The following is a 19,514-nucleotide window of genomic DNA, read 5'->3' as shown; positions in this document are numbered from 1 at the left end:
AACCTAGTTTCGCTCTCGCCAGGGCCCCCGGTGAGACTCGCTATTTTCTAAAGCCCCGCGCTCTTCACCGGAAGTCCAATTTTCTGCTCTCTCTCTCTCTCTCTTTCTCTCTGTCTCTCTCTCGCTCTCTCTCGATCCAGCTCTCTCTTTGTTGCTTTAGGAAAGGAATTTTTATCGTCATCAGCAAAGAGACGTCACCATCTCTCGACGACGATGGTGGCGAAGTGTCGAAGGATGCCGATGTGTTTGCGCGATGGAGGGACCCAACGGTCCCGTATTGAAGCGTTTAAGTGAATGTGCCGTTTCGGCGTACGGAGCGGTGTGTCAGAATGTGTACATCATCATGTCTGAAGGGGTACACCTCGTGGCTCCATTAGCGTGTCTTTCGGGGGCACCGGAAGAGCGATGAAATGCACGACGGAGGACTTTCGGTTGATCCTGTGCCAACGAACCGCTTCGCAAATCAACTTATCCGCAGGTTTGCGGAGTGTACTTGAGTGAGAAAAGGAGAGAGAAATGAGAGAGGCAGCGAAATGTTACCTTATCTTTAAGGACGACATTTTCCTCACTCTCAGCCCCGGGTCCACCCTCCATTTCATTGATCTGAAGTCGGCTGAAGTCCCATCGAACGGGCTGAAAAGCTGCTGAAAAGGCCCCTTGGTTGCTGGAGCGGTCGTTTCAGAGTGCGGTGCCGGCCGCACAAAGGCCGGGTAGATCCAGGAAGCGGGGCTGGTGGCTACGTTGGTGGTTTGGAACGGAAATATGAATGAGCCTTCCACGTTGCACGAGATGATGTGACGTGATAGAGACACTCGTGAATGTGCGTACCCCGGCCGCTCCTTGGGATGCTGCAAGGACCTGATGCCGGGCCCCTTGCTTCCACTGAACGTATGCAGCGTGAGCGAGCAGCCTGTGGGTCTTGTTGCCACAAGCGGTACGTCAACATTAACGTGACAAAAGTGACTCAACCCACCTGCCGCCTCCGTCGTCAGTGTGACGAACGCGCCGAAGCTGGCAAGTTATTTAACAGGATGAGGTCCGTACCCGTGGCGGCAGGATGGCCCGAAAACCGGAAATAACATTAAAAGATTGGTTTAATGACGCGAGATGAATTTTACGTCTAATGAATCGCAAGTGCCGCGATGGGTTTCGGTGTGGTTTGAATAAATAAAAGATAATTTGATACACGTCTCGCAGCACCACACACACGCGGGGAGTATTAAATGTTTACTAATGCAATAATGGAAGCTCTTGGCTCGTTTGATTACGATTTGCTCGAGCCTCTTAGAAGCTCAGCCTGTGTCGGAGCGGAAATTTAATTTTTTATTACAAGTGAACGAAAATAGGCACACAGAAAACGTTCGCGTATTTGCCGCTATCCTTTTATCAGAAACATGCCGTTTAAGATGTGCGTCGTCTGCTTAGGATTGTTGAAATTACCGTTCAATTCAGGGAGTTCATTTCGATCTTGTAAAATATGAAAAAGTATGTTCAGCAATCATCGTGCTTCATTAACGCTGAACATATGCTTCGCTTTAAAAGGCGAACAAAGGCTTTAAGTTGGATTTGTTGGAAGGCGCAGTAGGCTTCGAGCTGTTTGTTTGTTTTGAGCCGTTTGTTCTGGATGCTATCGACCTAAAAAGTAGTAATCGGATGTCTTCAATCACACGTGTGCCGTGCGTTGCCGCACTGCGGGTTGGTATTTACAAATTCTATGCACTCCAATAGTGGGTCCAAATGTATCAATCAATGTTTGTACAGGTGTGCTTGCACGTCTGAAGCTTTTCCATTAGTTCATAATGGATAACTCACATTGTAAAAGATGAAAGGTTTCCTAGCCGGTGCGAGGGCAGTACAATCAACAACTTCGTTCCGATTCACAACCGATTCCGTACCGTTTCACAACCGGTTGACAATCGGATAATGTCACACAATTTCCTTCTTTTCAAATCATACCTCAGGTTGCCATGTTGATCAATCAGAGCATGCGACTACCAACAGATGCTTTGTTGAATTACAGCCAGTTGCCTGCCGTTTTCTACACATAGATAGAGTTTTCATCAACCAAAGGCCCCAAATCTTCATCATCGACCGTTGAAAGCTTTCCCCAGACCGAGAAACATTGCCAGCATTCCTACCAACTCAAACCGTTAAGTCCGCGAAAAAATAGTTCAACAGTGAATGCGGTAGATCGTGTGCTTTAGTTGGTTGGTTGAAGTTGATTAAAAATTCTCGTGTTTTTGTTCTCCCATAAAAAATGTTCCATTACCCTCCAGGGATTATAGTTTCATCAACCGATAAAGGAATCCCGGTAACGTGTTGCAGGTCAGCTAGATAGACAAGAACTTGACGTGGATGGTCGCGTGTAAAAATATGAAATAGCGCGAATAAACTCTTTAAATTGTAATCGCTGAGCTTATCCATCGCCGACAACTGCTCTGTGGTGGATTTCAACGAAATGATAACAGGTAATCGATAGGACCATGAAAAGTTGTTCTCACCTACCTTCTCCAAAATCAACAACCGCGGACCGGTTGTAATCGGTTGTATTAACATAACCGATTTTGGTTCACGACTCGCAAACTCTGCCCTAACCCATTGTGTGCCCCGTAAAGATCATTGCCCCATGGCAGGACTTTTCAGCGTAACTCGAGCACGCCACATTTCCTATTTTTCTTCGCCAGAAACTATGTAGTCTACCGAAAGTAAGCGGCTCCTTTTGGCTACTATGCCCAATGTACTCCAAAGCCTTCGCTACCGCAGGCCGTCCACAACCACAACGCCTAGCTCCGTCGGAGGAAAGTTCAAAGTTAACTTCTTTCTAAATCTTTCCAACCGACAACGGGCGGCCCACCGGCTTTTGCCTATTTAATGGGGGGCGACGAAAGCCATCGCTATAATCCACGTTGTGCAGAAGATTATGGTACATTTACATAATTAAAACATAACAAGAAGCACACAGCGAAACCGCAGCCACGGTCGTCACGTTTCGTTGTCTTCTTCTGTTCTGTCTTCATACCGAGAAACCGTCGCACAATCTGCGCCAAAGGAATGTTCCGATTTCTTTCGCAAAGCTCGAACAGCTTTTCTTTTTCAACAAGCTCATAACGCGCCTCTGTAAAAGCCAGGCCGACGAACCGGAAATGGTGGAATATTTTACAAAACCACCGGCACTCATCTTCCGTAGCTCGCCCTATCCACCGGACATCACTCAGATGTGCCATAGTTTTTTCATGCCCTTCTGCGCGGCATAAGACAGCTTTGCATAACCGTGATGAGTTACCCGGGGTACGAGTTTTCGGTGATGACGGTTTTCAGCTGACCCTGCAAAAAAAGCGATGAAAATGGAAAGCGGTTTTGTTGACAAATGGTTTTTTGAGCTGTTGTGAAAAATGCACGAATGTCTTAAACGATGGACGCTTTTTTGATCGTATATTTTTTAATCAGATTTGAGCTGTGTTTCCTAATGCTTCGTATACAGAAACGAATAAAGGCCATCTTTTGAGAGCGTACCAAAGCGTGGATTGTACCAAAGCAATTCATGTGTACCGAATACCCGAAAAGTGGCTTTAAATGCTTATCACTAACAGACATAATCATTTTAAACTCTGATCCATCAAAGCTTAATATTAATGCTGTTTATTAAAATTCAATATAAAATTGAGCCAAATTTAATTTGAATTAACGCGGAGTTCCTCACCGTCCAGGAATGCCGTTCGATGAGCCATTCTTGGAACCAATAAAATTCCTCGCTCTACATTGCATTTCAAAATGTATTTCCCTAGCCCATGAGTTCTGCTAAACAATCAATCAAAAGCAGCAACAGAACTGCTTTAAGTTTCAGCACACTGGCCCACTTCCGACACAAAATTGGCCCACTTTTATGTCTTCCAAGAAACTCATTCGCTCGCTCAACAATGCGAGTAATCGGGCTTTAATCTTTCCGATTTCGGCGCATCATCCGTGAGAATGGTATCATGAGCTGATGTTTGTATTTTTTTTGCGTTTCCGTTTTCATGGGCGCTGCAGTCATGTTGATTTTACCAATTAACATCTCCTCACCTACGAAGGTGGAATTTTGTAATCGGGCGGAACAAAGAAAGATCTCCGTTCCGCTTGCCGGGCACCGCGACACGCTAGCCCTGGTGGGTCGGAGCATAAAAATTTGTTTCAGCGCCGCGAATGCGTGTATAAGTATAATTAATTTCGTTCGCTCGCTAAACCGTATCTACGAACACTTCAAGAACGCCGGAGCTCGCTACAAACGATGCCGGAGCCGAGAATACCACGGAATCACTCACCGCGAACAAAGAATCGCCGGAAAACTTGATTCGTGTTTCGGCATTGCTTTTCTTTTCTTTTCGCCGTAATGTGCGCCTTGCGCTGTGCTCGCAACAAGATGAAGTTGCGCGTGCCTCGTGACTTCGCCATCGTCGGTTCGCGTAAGCTCTGATTGCTTCGCCTTGAATTGCACGATTCGCGGCCATGCCGGGCTGCCATCGAATGCTTACTTCCAGCGATTATTCGATCTTTCGCCGATGCTCGGACTGGCGTTCCGCATTCCTTGTTGGCCATTTTCAATGTAATGAGCTTTCCATTCGACTTGAACCTGTGCTGGCTGGTAGAATGCGCAGAATTACAGAAGAAACGGCGAGCCCCGCGTTGGTTCGGGCATTCTAAACAGAGTCTTAAAAAGCAAATGGCCAAATAGTAACGGTTATGGATGCAAAACAGCTTTCAGTACGTTTATGAATACTTTACGAAAGGATTCTGCAGCATTGTGATTGCATTCTCAAGCAGGATTCTGCTTACTTTTATTTTGAGTTGCTGTATTTGAATTATAATTTCAAACAAAACATTTTCCGAGATGGTTTTATTTAAATTTGAAGAAACAGTTTCTTTCATTTCTTAAATATTTTTTTAAATTATACAAAATATCAAACATATTCAAGCTTATTGAAGCTTGAAATAAATGAATTATGGGCAGCCAACAAAACTACACAACAGAAAAAAATTCTGGTTAAAGCTCCACGAATCGTTGGGTTATCAGTGCACATTTCATAGCAAGAAATCGCCATTGAAAGAATAATAATACATTTTGTCCTTACTCCTCTGTCCGCCAGTACGCAGCGTAGGTCCTTATTAGAACCATCAATCACTTGATCGTCGGGATATTACCTTCGCTGAAAGCAATCTCTCGATGCGGCCGTTTCACTTACGCTCAAACGTCGAGCCAGTGCGAAATTCGAAGAAAATCAACACTTCTTTCACGCTCGTGGAAGAAGCTCACGAAGCATGTGATACGCACAGCACTCCGCTTCACCCATCCATCATTCTTCCTTCTGCGCATGCCTTGTCGACTTCACGTTTCGGCAGCGGCAGCCGCAGTGACGGGAAACAAATTACGCGCTCATCTTGTCCTTTTTGGCCACCGAGCTGTAAATCGTACCGTCAGCCAGGGTTACGACCCTTGCCACGCAACTTTCGCACAACAACGCAACTCCGAAACAACATTTGTGCCAACTTCTCGTAAACACTTCTCGAACAACATAAATCATTTAATAAATGTCATCAGCTGTCCTTCAGCTGTGCTTCACCGTTCGCCCGCACCGTGTGTCGATACGGTCGCTGATAACCCGCTTCTTTTCAGAGGCAAATGCGAAACGCGTTAATATGTGTCACACGCCGTAATGGGGCGCGCGTCAAGTAGCGCGAATCATTGGAATGGCTGCCATGGCTGAGGAGTGCTGCCGAAAAGTTTAGTCAAAAGTCGCGCACGACGCGTGGCTTAGCTGGCTTGCCGTCGTCGTCGTCGACGCTGTAAGCCGAGCAGCTCTTTGTTTGCGACGTTGCCCCAGTTTTGCGAAAAGCTGCTAAGGCACACTTCCATGAAAGTCAATATCCATCCGACAGAGAATGGTAATAAAATTTACGTGCCACCAGGCGTCTCCATTTCGGAAGGTTCATAAGAAACCTGGCGCCTCCATTTTACAAATTATCAATTATTTTGAGCCACTTAATACCAAAGATACGATATTACTCCGGTTCGGGTACCGACGTTTTATTTAATACAACATTTTATGTTGGAATAAATTTATAGAGTATGCTTTTGATTGGGCTTATTACAATTTGCCTTCCCAAAGCAGCCCCATTCGATGTCTTTCTTTGCCGCGTAGTACCGCCGTCATCGCACCACCGTCGGCGAAAGCTGCCTATCAGAAGTGTGTGATACGATGCAATTAACACGATTGGTTAATCCAACCCTTTTCCCCAAAACATGCAAGCGTTTAATGAAGGCACACGGGCAAACACACCACCAAGCCACGGTTCTCATTAGCATACTCCGGCCCGGTGGCTGTGCGCCTCCATCAATGATAAGAAGCGGTGCGAAAATCCCTGATATTGTAGCTTATTTGCCGTACATCGGCTCACTATCCTTAGTAGCTTTCCGCAAATTGACGAGCCAACCCGGCGGGCCCCTTTTATTTTCGGGACGCCCATACAGCCCGGGCTGAAGGTTAGCACAACAAAGCTCACGGCAAGAGTGAGACACCTTCGCACCGGCTGTCATTGGCAGGCGCCGAATCTCGGAGGCGGGCCGGTCTGTGGGATACACGATAAAGTTTTAATAAATTTATTTAGCAATTAGTGTCATCAAAGCGGTGCCATTCTCATACACACGTTTCTTAATTGCTCCGTCATTAAGCCATCGTTTTGCCTCTTCTCAGTCGCCCAGCGATCAGGTTCCGGAGGCCCTGCCACCATAATGATGCCACTCGTCTGCTTAGGTGGGTCGACATTGTCTACACCATCCGATGGTGACACCGCGTTGGCGTCGATGGCTTCGGTGAAGCGGAGCTTCGGTGGGGTTAAGCTGTGGAATTCATGCCGCTGATGGTGACAACTTTTTCACTTCTCCAACGCCACTGCTAACAGCTCGGGGTTAAAATCCTTCCGAGAGTGTGGGCGCTTGTTGGGTATTCGGACCGGAGAAGGAATGTTACGCCATCAAATTACTTTCACGGATGTTTGACTGAGGATAGTTCTAAAAACGATAGACCCATATACCTTGTGGAAGAAAGTTTTAAAATAGGCTGCTACATGCTGCTTAAACATACTTATCAATCCCGCGAATCGATTAAAAATTCTCCAAAATGCAGCGTACGAATCGCTTCTTGCTCCAAATAAGGGCAATGACATTTTAAATCATTTTTAGGAAAATCCTCACGGTTGTAATCCCCCAAAAATACCCCAAAAAATTGGGTGATCTGTAACCTTTGTCGCTTCAAACGGCGCCCGGTTCTGGTTAATCTTGACAAAACCATTTTCTTCGTCTTCGTGAAGGATTAAATAGCACCGTCACGTGGGAGCATCGCTCTTCGGTGCGTGTGGCCATAATTCTACGTTTGATAGGCCGAGTAGACGAGGATACGAGTAATGTTGCCCTTTCTACAAGTCACATCTCGAGCATTTCCAAAATTCACGTGCCCAAGGGTGCCGAGGGAACGGTTTCTTAATGTCATATCCATGTCAGCCGGCGCCGCATGAGCAGGTGTTGTTTGCCAGGACGGGGTAATCTTGAAATTTATTTCTTTAATCCTTTCCTTGCAGCTTCGACGTACGGGGGAAACCGCTCCAGCAGGCGCGACATTGGTCAGCGCCAGAAATCTTCGGCCCGCGGGCCCACTTCAACACCGACACCGATCCTGCGACGCTCGATATACAGGTATGTGTGCCCAGCTCGCCCACCACCTCAGCCGATATCCTCTTTTTGTTTTCCCACTGACACGGTACCGGGTCCCTTACGCCCCAGTTTAATTTCCTCCCCGTGCCATCGTTCTCGTCCCGAGTCGATCCCTGACCCAAGAAACAATTCCGGCGCCTTCATCAACAAAACAACTTCTTCCGTTGAGTGGCGGTTTTGATCACTGCCAATCCCATCTCCTACGCCAACTCCATTTTTCTCCATCACCCGTTTTCTGTTTTTCCCGCCAAAAAATGTGCTGAAAACACTTAACACTGATATCCTGTTTCTTGCTTTCATCGTGTGGCGCGTTCCCGACTCGGAAACTCCCCGGGAACAACGGCGACGACGTGGTGCACCAATATTTGCTTAGGACGTCCGGCGCCATGACGAGGGTGTCTACCGCTGTCGGGTTGACTTTCGCACCAGTCAAACGCAGAGCTTTCGATACAATCTAAGCATCATCAGTAAGTACCCAAAAGCGAGCAGCCTAAATAGGGGTGATTCGCTATATTTTGTTAACCATTTTTTTTATTTCGACATTCTGAGCGCGGTACGCGAACGCTTTGCGCGTACTTCAAAACTGCGAGTCTTTTGTTTTGCATATTTCATGTAACACCGATTGCCTTTGCTAATGTGCAGGTGTGTAAAAGAAAATCGGGGAAAAACAATAAGCCAACGAATTCCTTACAACAAAATGTTACTATCTTTGGTGAATTTATTCAAAAGTTCAAACCTGATTTTTGCTGATTCTGCAATACAACAAAATGTAGCGTATTTTGATGAAACATATTTCGATTAATTAAATTACGGTATAGAATCTAAATCGCTATCGAAACGCTACCAAGCCAAAATGAAATAAGGAAACTGACTGGAAGCTCGAAATTTTACATTCAACAATATCTGTTTCATAATTCTACCACATCGATTGAACGGAATGAATGAAAGTAATAAAAATTTTCCCTCGTTATTTATAGTTCAAACTTTTTGAAGTATGATCTGTTTCGAGTATAAATTCGACAGCGGGTGGTATGTTCGCCTCGCCGCTGTCAGACTCACTGTCAGAATGCACAATAAAAACAATTATGTTTCAACGAAATTGATCAAAGTTGATGTCGATGGATGAACCTGCTTCTTCACTACATACTTCATTAGTCCAGCCCAGCGCCACCGACCTCGGCGGTCATCCCGCGGGGGCCAGATGGGACCATAGGACAGCGGGAAAATTACAATCACAACCCCCCGTTCGAAAGTTCGCTGTTGGGAAGGGATCCCGTGGATTGATGCTCGTGTCACTTTATTGCACTGTCAAATTATGAGTAATTTAATTCAATTTTGTTCAACTTCACACACCCGATTGGGCCTCCGGACTGGCATTCCTTCGGTGATAAAGTTTCGTGCCGCTGCTCGCTCGTGACTTTCCACGAGTGTTTGTGTGCCGGCGTTTCACAGCGGGGACGGGACGGGAATTTATGACTAACCACAGCCCAGTTCCCAGTTCGTGGCTTCTGTCACGAAAATCGCCTATTACAGGGTCTGCTGGGAGCCGAGAGACGATAAAAGCTGCAGCGTGTCAGCGTGACTGCCATTAAAGCCAATCAGCTTTTGACGCCTGCCTGCGGGCCGCTGTGGTTTTGCATGGTGCCTGCAACATTATAAGCATATTATTGTCCACAATTATCCCCCGCGCTCTCGGTTGAGCTGGTTCCGTGCCGTGCTGTGACGGTGCTTCACTCTGTACGGTGCTGCAGTGGTGGCCCACTTCGTTCAGCGAAACTTCGGCTACCTTTTCAGAGAATGACTCAGCAACGTCGAGGAATGCATGCCGGGGACACCCGAAACACTGAAAAGGTCGAACGAAATTATCAGCCAGACTGAGGTGTTCGCCGGGTCAACCTTTGGTGGAATTATTGGGTCCCGGTGGTGGTGGCAGTCCATTACCAGTGGACCTAGAGGATATTTTCTAAACAATTTATTCGCTACAACTACGGCTCCGGTCCGGTGATCCTTGGTCCGAGGAGGGGGCTTTGTGTCTTTCCGGGAATCACTAGAGCGCCCGGCTCGTGTGAACACTTTGTGAGCTGAGCTTCTCCTCGAGATATTGCCCTGGGAAGGTCCAGGAAGCGGAATCGACGTCACCGACATTAAACTGGGCTCTAATCGTGGGCGCTTTCGCACACCATAAATTTGCCTTCAGACCCAATTGCAACAGCCCGGCCTGGGCGAAGGCGCCTGCCCGAATATCCTTCGGAATGCCACCGGAACCACGCACGGCGGCGTTCAGCGATCCGTGATCGATCAATGTCCATTGTTCCTGAGGCCCCGTAGTCGGATTAGAAGCTCGGCCGCCACAGTCCAGCGGTCCTGCTGGCAGTCTGCTGAAACGTGGGTTTTCTTATGGAATTTCGGATCACATCAGTTCCGGTTGATTGAACCTCCAACAAACCATTGCAGATTAAGGTTCGCCTCGCTTGCCCCGGCGGTCCATTACCAGCCAGCCCACACCACCAGGGGGCGATTGGATTTTTCGGCACACAAACACACACACACACATACACACGTACGGTGCTCTCGTACACCATTTATCACGCGTTCCCGAGCATCCACTCGGCCCCCAATACCCGCAATCCTGGCGCCCACGGCAGAGGGCGCCACTACTACCGGAAAAATCGAATACGGGGATCAACCGAAACGGTGTTGTCAAGTGGGTTGTGAAAGATTTTCAGCCACTTTCGCTGCGGCGCAGGCAGGTTTACGTTTTTACAGCCTCTAACCAGCTCATCTCTCGCCAACTCGGAAGTTATTTATGACCAATTCCACTTGGCTCGGCGTAGCGTGGAACGGACGGCGAACGGGAACGGCAAAACAAACGCCAGCGCCCCGTCGCTGTGTCCGATCCGTTTTTCCTGCTCCCGTTTGGGGTTGAAGTCATAAATTTCCGCAGCGTGGCGTGGTGTATTTTATTTCTGCTTACTTGACCGCCACGCACCTTCGGTGGTAAGAAACCGACACTTACAGACCCGGCCCGGTTATGCGAATCGCCGATTGGGTGCTTAGGGGCTGACGTACGCTTTTACAGTACCCCCGTGGCCGATATGTAGTGTGCTTCCGATTATGCTGCCGAAACCTGAGATTCGATGATTCGCTCGCTCACTTTCCCAGCCATTTTCTCTCTCGGGAAAAGTGTTGTGCCGGCGCAGCAAGCAACAAATGTTTCCAATGTTTGCCGCAGTCTGAATCGACATCGACGTTGTAACTGAATGCATTGTTACCAACATGGCTGACAGGCCCTTGGCAGAAAGTGGGATTCATATTTGCCAATGATTTGAATGCTTTGATTCGCCATCGTCGTTATGCAAAATTAGCCTACGATTCTTGGATGGTTCATTTGCAGTCAATTCGTTAGTTCAGTAATTGCTAAAATGCAACTGAACGATTAAACGATTGGCAACTCTTGTTTTTTGCCAAATTATGACCAAAAAAAACTATTAAACTAAATTAAAATGTTTTTGGGACATTTTCTTTATATTGTGAATAGTTTACAACTAATTCACATGGTCAAAACTGTTCTATACTGTTACTGTTGATGATATGAACACTCCAAAATCGTCCCTTCCGAGTTTCGTAACTATGCTTCATCGATCCGACCGGTTTTACTGTCGCAGTATCCGTAGTATTCATGTTCGCGTCGTCGTTACGAGCCGGTCCGGTACCATTACCTTTACAAATCGGCACGAACTCGAACGTAAGCGACCGTAACACGAAGAGCGTTTATTAATTAGACCCATTTTTCTTCGACCACGCCAGTGCGAATCCATTTTTCCTTCACTTTCAACAACGCACACAACGACGAGCACGCCGTAGGGGTCACGCCGACGTTTTCCATTTCGACAAACTTTAATCACCATCGAATGCCATCGCTCCCTTTGGGTCAACAACAGTGCCAACTGTTTCCGGTTCCGCCAACCCATAACCCAGCGGGAAATAAGAATTTTTCACATTCGCAGCGTCCTGATTGTGTCGAAGAGTGGGCCACGGCTACTGTCAAGATTAAGCACCTGTTGTAGTGGGTGGTACGCAGTGGTGCTGCGGCCGACCGGAACAAGAAAGAAGGGCACCGTGCTCGGGGTTTGCATAGGGCTTTGATGTCGCCGGCACAGTGATCGATAAGCCATAGCCCTGTGACGATGACCTTGCCCGGCACGGCAACGTGTCAAATTAAAGCAAGCGACAAACAGCGCCCATCAATTATTCTCTTTGTTGAGCTTTCTGGCGAAAAATGCTTTCACGGCACGACAACTTGACGTTACGGGTTGGGTGTAAAATATTCATTCCGGGACGTGCCACCCGAGATGGGTGAAAAGGCCGGCCCAGGACACGCTTTGATAGGGATGACTTTATGGTTTATGTTGCAGCATGCAGTACAACACGTGAAAGCTCGACGATCGAAGGACGATGTTCACAATTACTGTGGACGCTGCTGTTGTCATTCCGACCTCATTTACTTAAAGGGTGTATGCTCACTACCCATCTAATAAGATAATAATGATAATAAGCAGCTCAACATAAAATCAGGATAATCAAGATAATTACATTCTACTGTCTGTTGTCATGTTCATTTAAAGAATTGTTGACTACAAATCTATACCATCATATCTGGCATAAAAGAGGAAAAAACAAATTTTGATGAGATAACCCTGTTTAAAATTGTAAAACATGTTTACTGTTATTAAATAGAATCTGTATGTAACACCGTATTATCGTATCAAATTTTTGTCCCGTTTTGTCAGTAACTAACAAAACGAATATACACATAAAACATAATGAACCAGCTATGTAAAAAATGTATGTAAAATGTAAAATATTCAGCGTTTGTCAAAATTAGAAAGGTTTAGGCTAGCCTCTTTTTCTTATTTGACTCTGCCGTTGATTCGAGCCGAATGAAGCCGATTGAATCTTAAGCGAACCGTACAAACCCTCAATAGGGTCAATTGAATGTAACATAAAAGACCTCAACAAAGCCCTAGTTCTTACGACAATAGAATCGAGAAATTAAATTCATTAATTGATTTGCCCGCCGAGAATCGTTATACCGAACATACCGAAAGTGAAAACTTCATCAATACGAACAGCACCCGCCAGCATCCGGTGTTCAAACAATTCACTTTGACGACTTAGTTCACACTTTTCAATTGTAAGACGGAGCTCCGGCGCTCCGGTGCTGGGCATCCGATAATCAAAAGAACACAAAGTTTTCCCCTGCTTCGATCGCTAAACAAATTTCCTTCGGTGAAATGAAAAACCAACAACCTGATGCAAACTTCCACGGTGGGATACGCCGGCACTCGGTCCCCATGGTCACCGCCCGGAGATCTACGAAGAGGTCACCGTTTCCTTCGCCGGTCCAGTGAGATGGAAATGAACGTAAATCATTTTCCCCGAAAGAGCAGCGCTTTATTCGGTTCCTTGCCACAATCGGATTTTTACGCTTCACCAAATATTGATTTGTCATCGTGACAAAGACAAAATGGTGTCCTCTGGTGGGCGCTTCCGAAGCGTACTTTGCTTTTGTTCGCAAAGTGTTGCGCATTTGCATAAGTAAATGCTGCCGATTGTGGCGGAAACCCGTGGCAGCCGCAGCAGTGCCCGGCGCTAGGCACTGACAACAGCAAGCAAAAACGGTGGAAAATGTGAAATTCATTTGCCACCGCTCCCCGAAACGCCCCATCAGGAAGCGGTTAGTTTGGTTCACAGAGAAAGAGAGAGAGAGAGAGCTATGGGAGATACTGCGAACGATAGGCGGTCTTAGCAATCGACAAGACGTAATTAATGAACTTGTTTTCGTGCGGACGGCTGAGAGCTTTGTTAGCAAATGGTTTGATTATTTAACAGTTAGGGCTTTGGGGTATCGAAACGGAAGTGAGAAAGTCCTCGCGGCCCCACGGGAAGGTCTGCTCGCGAGACGCGATTAACATATCGCTGATGGAACGCACTTCACTCGAGCCCATCTCGCACCTGCTCGCATTCCCGAAGGTGCATTAGCGTTTTTGGCAGCTTCAAACCACGGCCAGACCGTGGCACGGCATACCCGCATACGATAAGCCTTCACCGCCACCGCACGGCCACGGCCCAGTCACTGAGGCATCAATCAGCACGGCATGAAAAATTCATAAAACGGAACCTTCCTGCACAGATCTGCAGACTTCCTGCGCGGAGAATGTTTTGAAGCTTTTAAGCATTCTGCGACAGCGACAAGTGCGAAGCATCGGTTCCTCAAGAAACTCTACCGACAGGAAGAAAATCAGCCCGAGGCCCGTATTTGCATGCAAGATAATCAACCTGATTAGCACCTGATGTGATCGAAATCTACATAGGAAGTGGGCCGGAGCCTCCACTCCGGTAATCTAAACAGGAATTCTTTTTCATAAAATTATAATAATTCGATAAGCAAACTCTTCGAACACGACATCGAATCAGAAACGTTGTGCGGTCTGAGGTGGCACCGATTGTTCAATGGATTTGGTTCGCTATGATTTAATAACAAAAACCCTAGAACCCCTTAATTCCTCATAATTTTTGATAAAGATAAAACAATTTACTCTTTACATTTAAAAGAGACAGGCACCTTGAAACATCACACAGTCAGATAGCACAACGAAACGAAATCAAAAAGAAGTTTTAAGAGGACTACGGAAGAACCATGAAAAAAATGCTAGCATTTAACTTCACACAAAAAACTTTTCACTCTATTCAACGTGAGAAGAGAAATGTAAATGAAGGCAACATCGATCCATACCCCTTTTCGCATCAACCTGCTGCTTAGTTGATGTTTACGTTGGACTCAGAATGTTTACTCCTTCGCTTTGACAGAAGTGCCACCACTTCGTTTGATACCCTGAGAAGTCGCAGCTGCACCGACTCCCCCGCGTGACAGAATATGGTATCATTTTTCCTAATTAAGTCATTTCCGGCTCCCGTCTGCAGCTAATTAGTTCCGTTCCCGTTGACACCGTTTGACGTTTGCCACTCATTAGCGGTTCCTGCTCGAATGGTTCTCAATGTTCTCCGATGGCTCGATGATTGGTCGAGCGGCCCGAGTAGAGTCCGGACTCTGATTCAAAAGTAAATTCACACGCTCTATTTGAGAAGCCTTCTTTTTATGATTTCACCCATTCTCGGGTTTGCAGTCGAGTCAAAACGCACCCGCGAGTCAAGCTTGGCATGTCAAATGGCCGACTGACACCTATATTAAATAAGCCAAGAAGCGTATACAAATGATTTGACCAACAGAAATTGGTTTTATTATCAATGTTCAGTTGTCACAGAGTGACGACGCTCTTACAAATCCCCGTACCCGTAGACATGTTTAATTTTGCGCATTTTATTTCTTGTTTATGATGCAGAAAAATTAACTACCAATTACTGTGGGGGGGAGAAGATTTTGTTGACGCATACTTTCTTCTCGAGTTACCAGTCCAACAACGGGTACGGGTGGTTCTGGCCCCAAATATGGTCGCTTGTGCCCGGGACCTTCGACTTGCCTAATGTCCCTAGACTGGGCGCAAAAATAACAGTTACGAGCACCGGTCGACTCCCCGCCCGAATGGCTAATCATAAGGACAACCCAAAATAGATACCTCCGGCGAACAGATGAAGCGTACAAAACTTTTACAACCCACCGCTCCCACCGCACAAGCCAAATGTCAAACTTCTTCCGGCGACCTCCTGCTTCGCTGGAGGTGCGCGTCAAGGCACTTTTTGGCGACGTCCTCATATCGTAATTTTTTATTAACTTCCATCATAGCGGCCATAAAAATCCGCTCCACCGTGTACCGTGTGGAGGGGCATAAAAAGTCGGGCGCTCGGACAAAAACTCGCTGCCACTGGAGTTGAAGAAACTGCTCGGGGATTCACCGCTGTCTGCGTTGAGTCTGCGGCACGGAAAGGAACGTCTTCTCTTGTTCCCACTTGTCCGTTTCATTGGCGAAGCGGAAAAGGCTGAAATGGCTGTAGCCGAGAGACACCTTAAGGTGGTCCTTCTCGTAATCCTTAATAGCTTTTCTCTCCAGACGCCGTCTGGCCGTCTGCCGGTCGGCGGAGATTCGGCGATGCGTCGCCACGGTGGTTCTTTCCGTGTGCTGCCGGTGTAATTATTTTCTATGGTCCTTACCATCAATTAAATATTCCATTTCGAGTGGACGCGCCAGTGTCGCCTACTTAGAAGGAACAGTTTTCAACAGTGCCTCCACGTCACGAGCGTTGCAGTGGCGTTGCGTTTCTTCAGTGACACCAGGACCTACTTAGACTGACACGTTTCTGACACCCGTGTGTTTTTTTTTTCGCCTCAAACAATGGGGACACTTTCTTCAAGCTTTACTACAGTTCAATGTCCGCTGGTGTATCATAAAACTTTGATGGCATTTTTTATTCAAAACCAACGAAAAATTATTGCTGCTGTCAAATCATTTCGAGGTACTATTATTATAGTTTTTTTTAATTCCTTTACACGCTTGTATGACTAAACAATTATAATGTAACACCATGCCACTATGATTGCGACTTCTGAAAGACCGATCCAAAGAGGCTCCAACGATCAATGTTTCGTATAACGCTGCAAATCAAGCCCCATTCGAGCAGTCGATTAAAGGCGGCATGTTAAAACCACATATTTCTGTATTTGGCCAACAATATTTATCAATGTTTGTTTCGAACCACAGAAATGAATCAACATCGAGTAATACTTATCGAGTACCAAAATCTGCTCAAGTCTGCTCAAATCGAGAACTCTTGTGGCGAATGATTGGATTGAAACCTAAAAACAAAGGGCGCAGTAACAAACCCAACTCAACGTTACAATTATTCAAACAAACTACAATGAAGCTAATGACTTCTTCAAAGAGAAAATATATTCTCGATTGCGTAGAAGTTCATCCCGTTGACGAACGGAGTAATCGTATCCAAATGGCCCGATTTCCTTCGCAACCAATCCGGATCCGCTGGCAAGCCGTGGCCGATAGTGCTATTCAATTACAATTACACAAACTCCACAGTGAACCTTTCGTCCTTTCTTTCGTTTCGCGCCATTTCTTATCCGCGCTCCAGTCGGTACGGTAACCGAGCGCTACGGGAGCGTCAAATGAAGCGTAATTGATTTTGTGATATTGTTTTATGCACTGACTCGGCATCCATTAAAATAAAAATTGAGCGAGACAGCTCGCCGGTAATGTCATCCCGTCCCGTCCCGTACCGTCCCTAAAGCATCCAGAGCATCCGTCGTCGAACCGAGCGTTCGATCATTCCAATCCGTGGTTCTTTTTTCCTTCCCACCATCGCTGCTTCACTACGCGCGGCCACCGATGCGCGGTGGGAAAATAATAATTTCCGGTCCAATCAGATGCATCCTTCCTGTGGCCGCTCAGTCCGGGGCGGGAGCTAAGCCGGTAAGAATACGCCCTCGCCTGACCTGGACGACGACGGTGGCTGGATGCAGATAAAATCATCAAAGTGCAGTAATATCCACTGCAGGATTATCGATTCCCTGCTTGGCGGCCGGTGATTGGGCTCTGGCACGCTCGGATCGTCGCGACATCAGGTACAGGGCGCTGCGAACGAAGCAAAGTGGAAAGCCCCGTCACCGCCAGCATCATCATCATCATCATCATCGTGCAATTGGCAGAATGGCATAAATATATTTATTGCCATTCGAGCTGGAACTTACACATAAATCCCCAGCGCGAGCAGCAAGAATCCCTCGCTCAGCAGAAACACGCTGCCGATGAAAAAGTCCTTGCTCGCCAGGTACACGGCACTGTAGAGCGTCGGGTAGATGGTGACCTGCACGGAGTCCACAATCCCCAGGATGGCCAGCATTTTGCCTACAATTCCGTTGATGAGGGATGCTAATCTAATGATTGTGGTCCTCAAAAATGGCGTCCGAACCAGGGCCGACGGGGGGTGTTTATCCGGCCAGGCTGGGATCCACTGATCCTACGCAACCTACCAATCTCGTCCTCGCCGACTAGTTTTGATACCAGGCTTCGGATGGCGATTGCTCTGCTTCCCTCAAACACGTCGATGGAGGTGGCCACGTAGAACAGGTACGGTTTCACGAACGTTACGGCGTAGGCCTATCGTCGCGCCAACCAAAAACCACAAGAAGGTCACAATTAACGACGAGCAACCTCACAGGCGCGTGCTCCTTACCATGATCGGTTTTCCAACCATCGAAAAGCACACGGAAAACACACAAATCAAAGCGTCCGAGACGCCGAATCGTTTGCTGAGGACGCTCATCACCGCCAGTGTGCCGAGCAGGGTCGTCAGCAGATCGTACGATATCCAGGTGCCGAGATTGGTGATCCACTTGAACTTTTCCAGCGCGAGGATGTAGGCCGATCCCGCATCGCCCAGTGCACCGTAGCTGACGAAGTACGCCAGCACCGTCACATAGAGAATGTTCCTGCAGTTGAACTCACGCTTTCGGAGGAACACCTTGAAGCAATCCACCACCAGGCGGACGTCGAAGAGTTGCCGTAGGGTTGAGCAACGTGAACCCTTGCTCTCTGGAGCCCCACCATCCTGCACAGTGGACTGCTGTAGTTCCTTGGGCTCTTTCAACACAAACAATCCATACAGCAACGCAATGGTGTCCGTCACCATGCACAATAGGCACAGTTCTGAGGAACATTTAGGCTTTCTTTAGAAACGCAGCTTGGCGGTAGCGTTCAGCGTCCGATACTTACTAATGAACCCCAGATACTTGAACAGATAGCCGCTGAAGAAGTTGGCCACGATCGGTATGGTAGCGTATACGACTGTCGTGCAGGCGAACCGGAAGGTGCGATCCTTCTCGTCGGTACACAGCGTCAGGTAGCTGTAGATGCCGGTCATCACCATGGGCACTCCGCCGCTGATCGCGCTGATTAAATTCGGAACGATACCGACCACCTCCAGCGGAATTGCACGCATAAATATGGCACTCACCACGTAAACTGCGAGGACAAACGGAGAAGTGAAATTGTTCAATACTGGTCTTACCGATTGTGAATCTCAATTCCAATAGCCAGAATAGTCCCAAAAAGCGGGCTTCTGATTGACTCCAATTTCAATACCAAACCTTCGAGGAACATTCGGATTGATTCGTTCACTACTACGTATTTCATCTGGCGAAACCTTTCAAAAGGAAGCCAAATTGTGTGTCAAAGTCTGCAATTTATGCACATCTTAAGCCATAGGCCGGGCGGCGTGTCAAGAAAACTGATTCCTCGGCCAAGAAAACGTTAAGTAAACTAACGCGTGCCCATCTGGGAGCCTCATTGATTGATGATTCTTTCGCGCCACGATATATGATGTGATGTCATTAGGGCATCATTAGAGTTATTCTCGTTTTTATAGCTGGTTGCAAATGACCACTTCGGAGACATCGTCAAGCGTTCGTCCAACCATCGTCACTTACCAGCGAACGCCACAATGTCGGCGGCGATCGGCAGGAGGATGCACGGTTTCCGCAGCCCCACACGATCGCTCCAGCTCCCGGCAAACAGCAGTACCACCACCTGCACGATCCCCGCTGCAAGAAAATGGACCCCGGTGGCCGCGGCAGCAGAGACAAACAAACACATCAATCATCTGCACGTCACTCGACGCTATCCCGCGACTGCCACCCTGTTCGCCCCACCGATAATGCTGCGGTACAGGTTCAGGAACACCAGCGCGCCCGCGGACTGCTGCTGCGCTGAGCACACCGCGTCGCGAAATTCAGTAAAGTTCG

At 47.3% G+C, this 19,514-nt stretch overlaps 1 protein-coding gene across 1 annotated transcript in view; it reads left to right on the top strand.

The window, feature by feature from the left end:
* Positions 1–19,514, top strand: part of LOC128270755 (neural cell adhesion molecule 1-like) — a 137,776-nt gene that overhangs the window by 72,290 nt on the left and 45,972 nt on the right. Inside the window, exons 4-5 of the mRNA XM_053008171.1 lie at positions 7,612–7,726; positions 8,118–8,211. Coding sequence (XP_052864131.1) covers positions 7,612–7,726; positions 8,118–8,211 — 209 coding nt within the window. The remainder of the gene's footprint in view (positions 1–7,611; positions 7,727–8,117; positions 8,212–19,514) is intronic.

This window comes from Anopheles cruzii, chromosome 3 (assembly GCF_943734635.1).
Source record: "Anopheles cruzii chromosome 3, idAnoCruzAS_RS32_06, whole genome shotgun sequence".
Taxonomy (NCBI): Eukaryota; Metazoa; Arthropoda; class Insecta; order Diptera; family Culicidae; genus Anopheles; species Anopheles cruzii.
The sequence above is the reverse complement of the archived record's forward strand: the minus strand, read 5'-3'. Positions and strand labels throughout refer to the sequence as shown.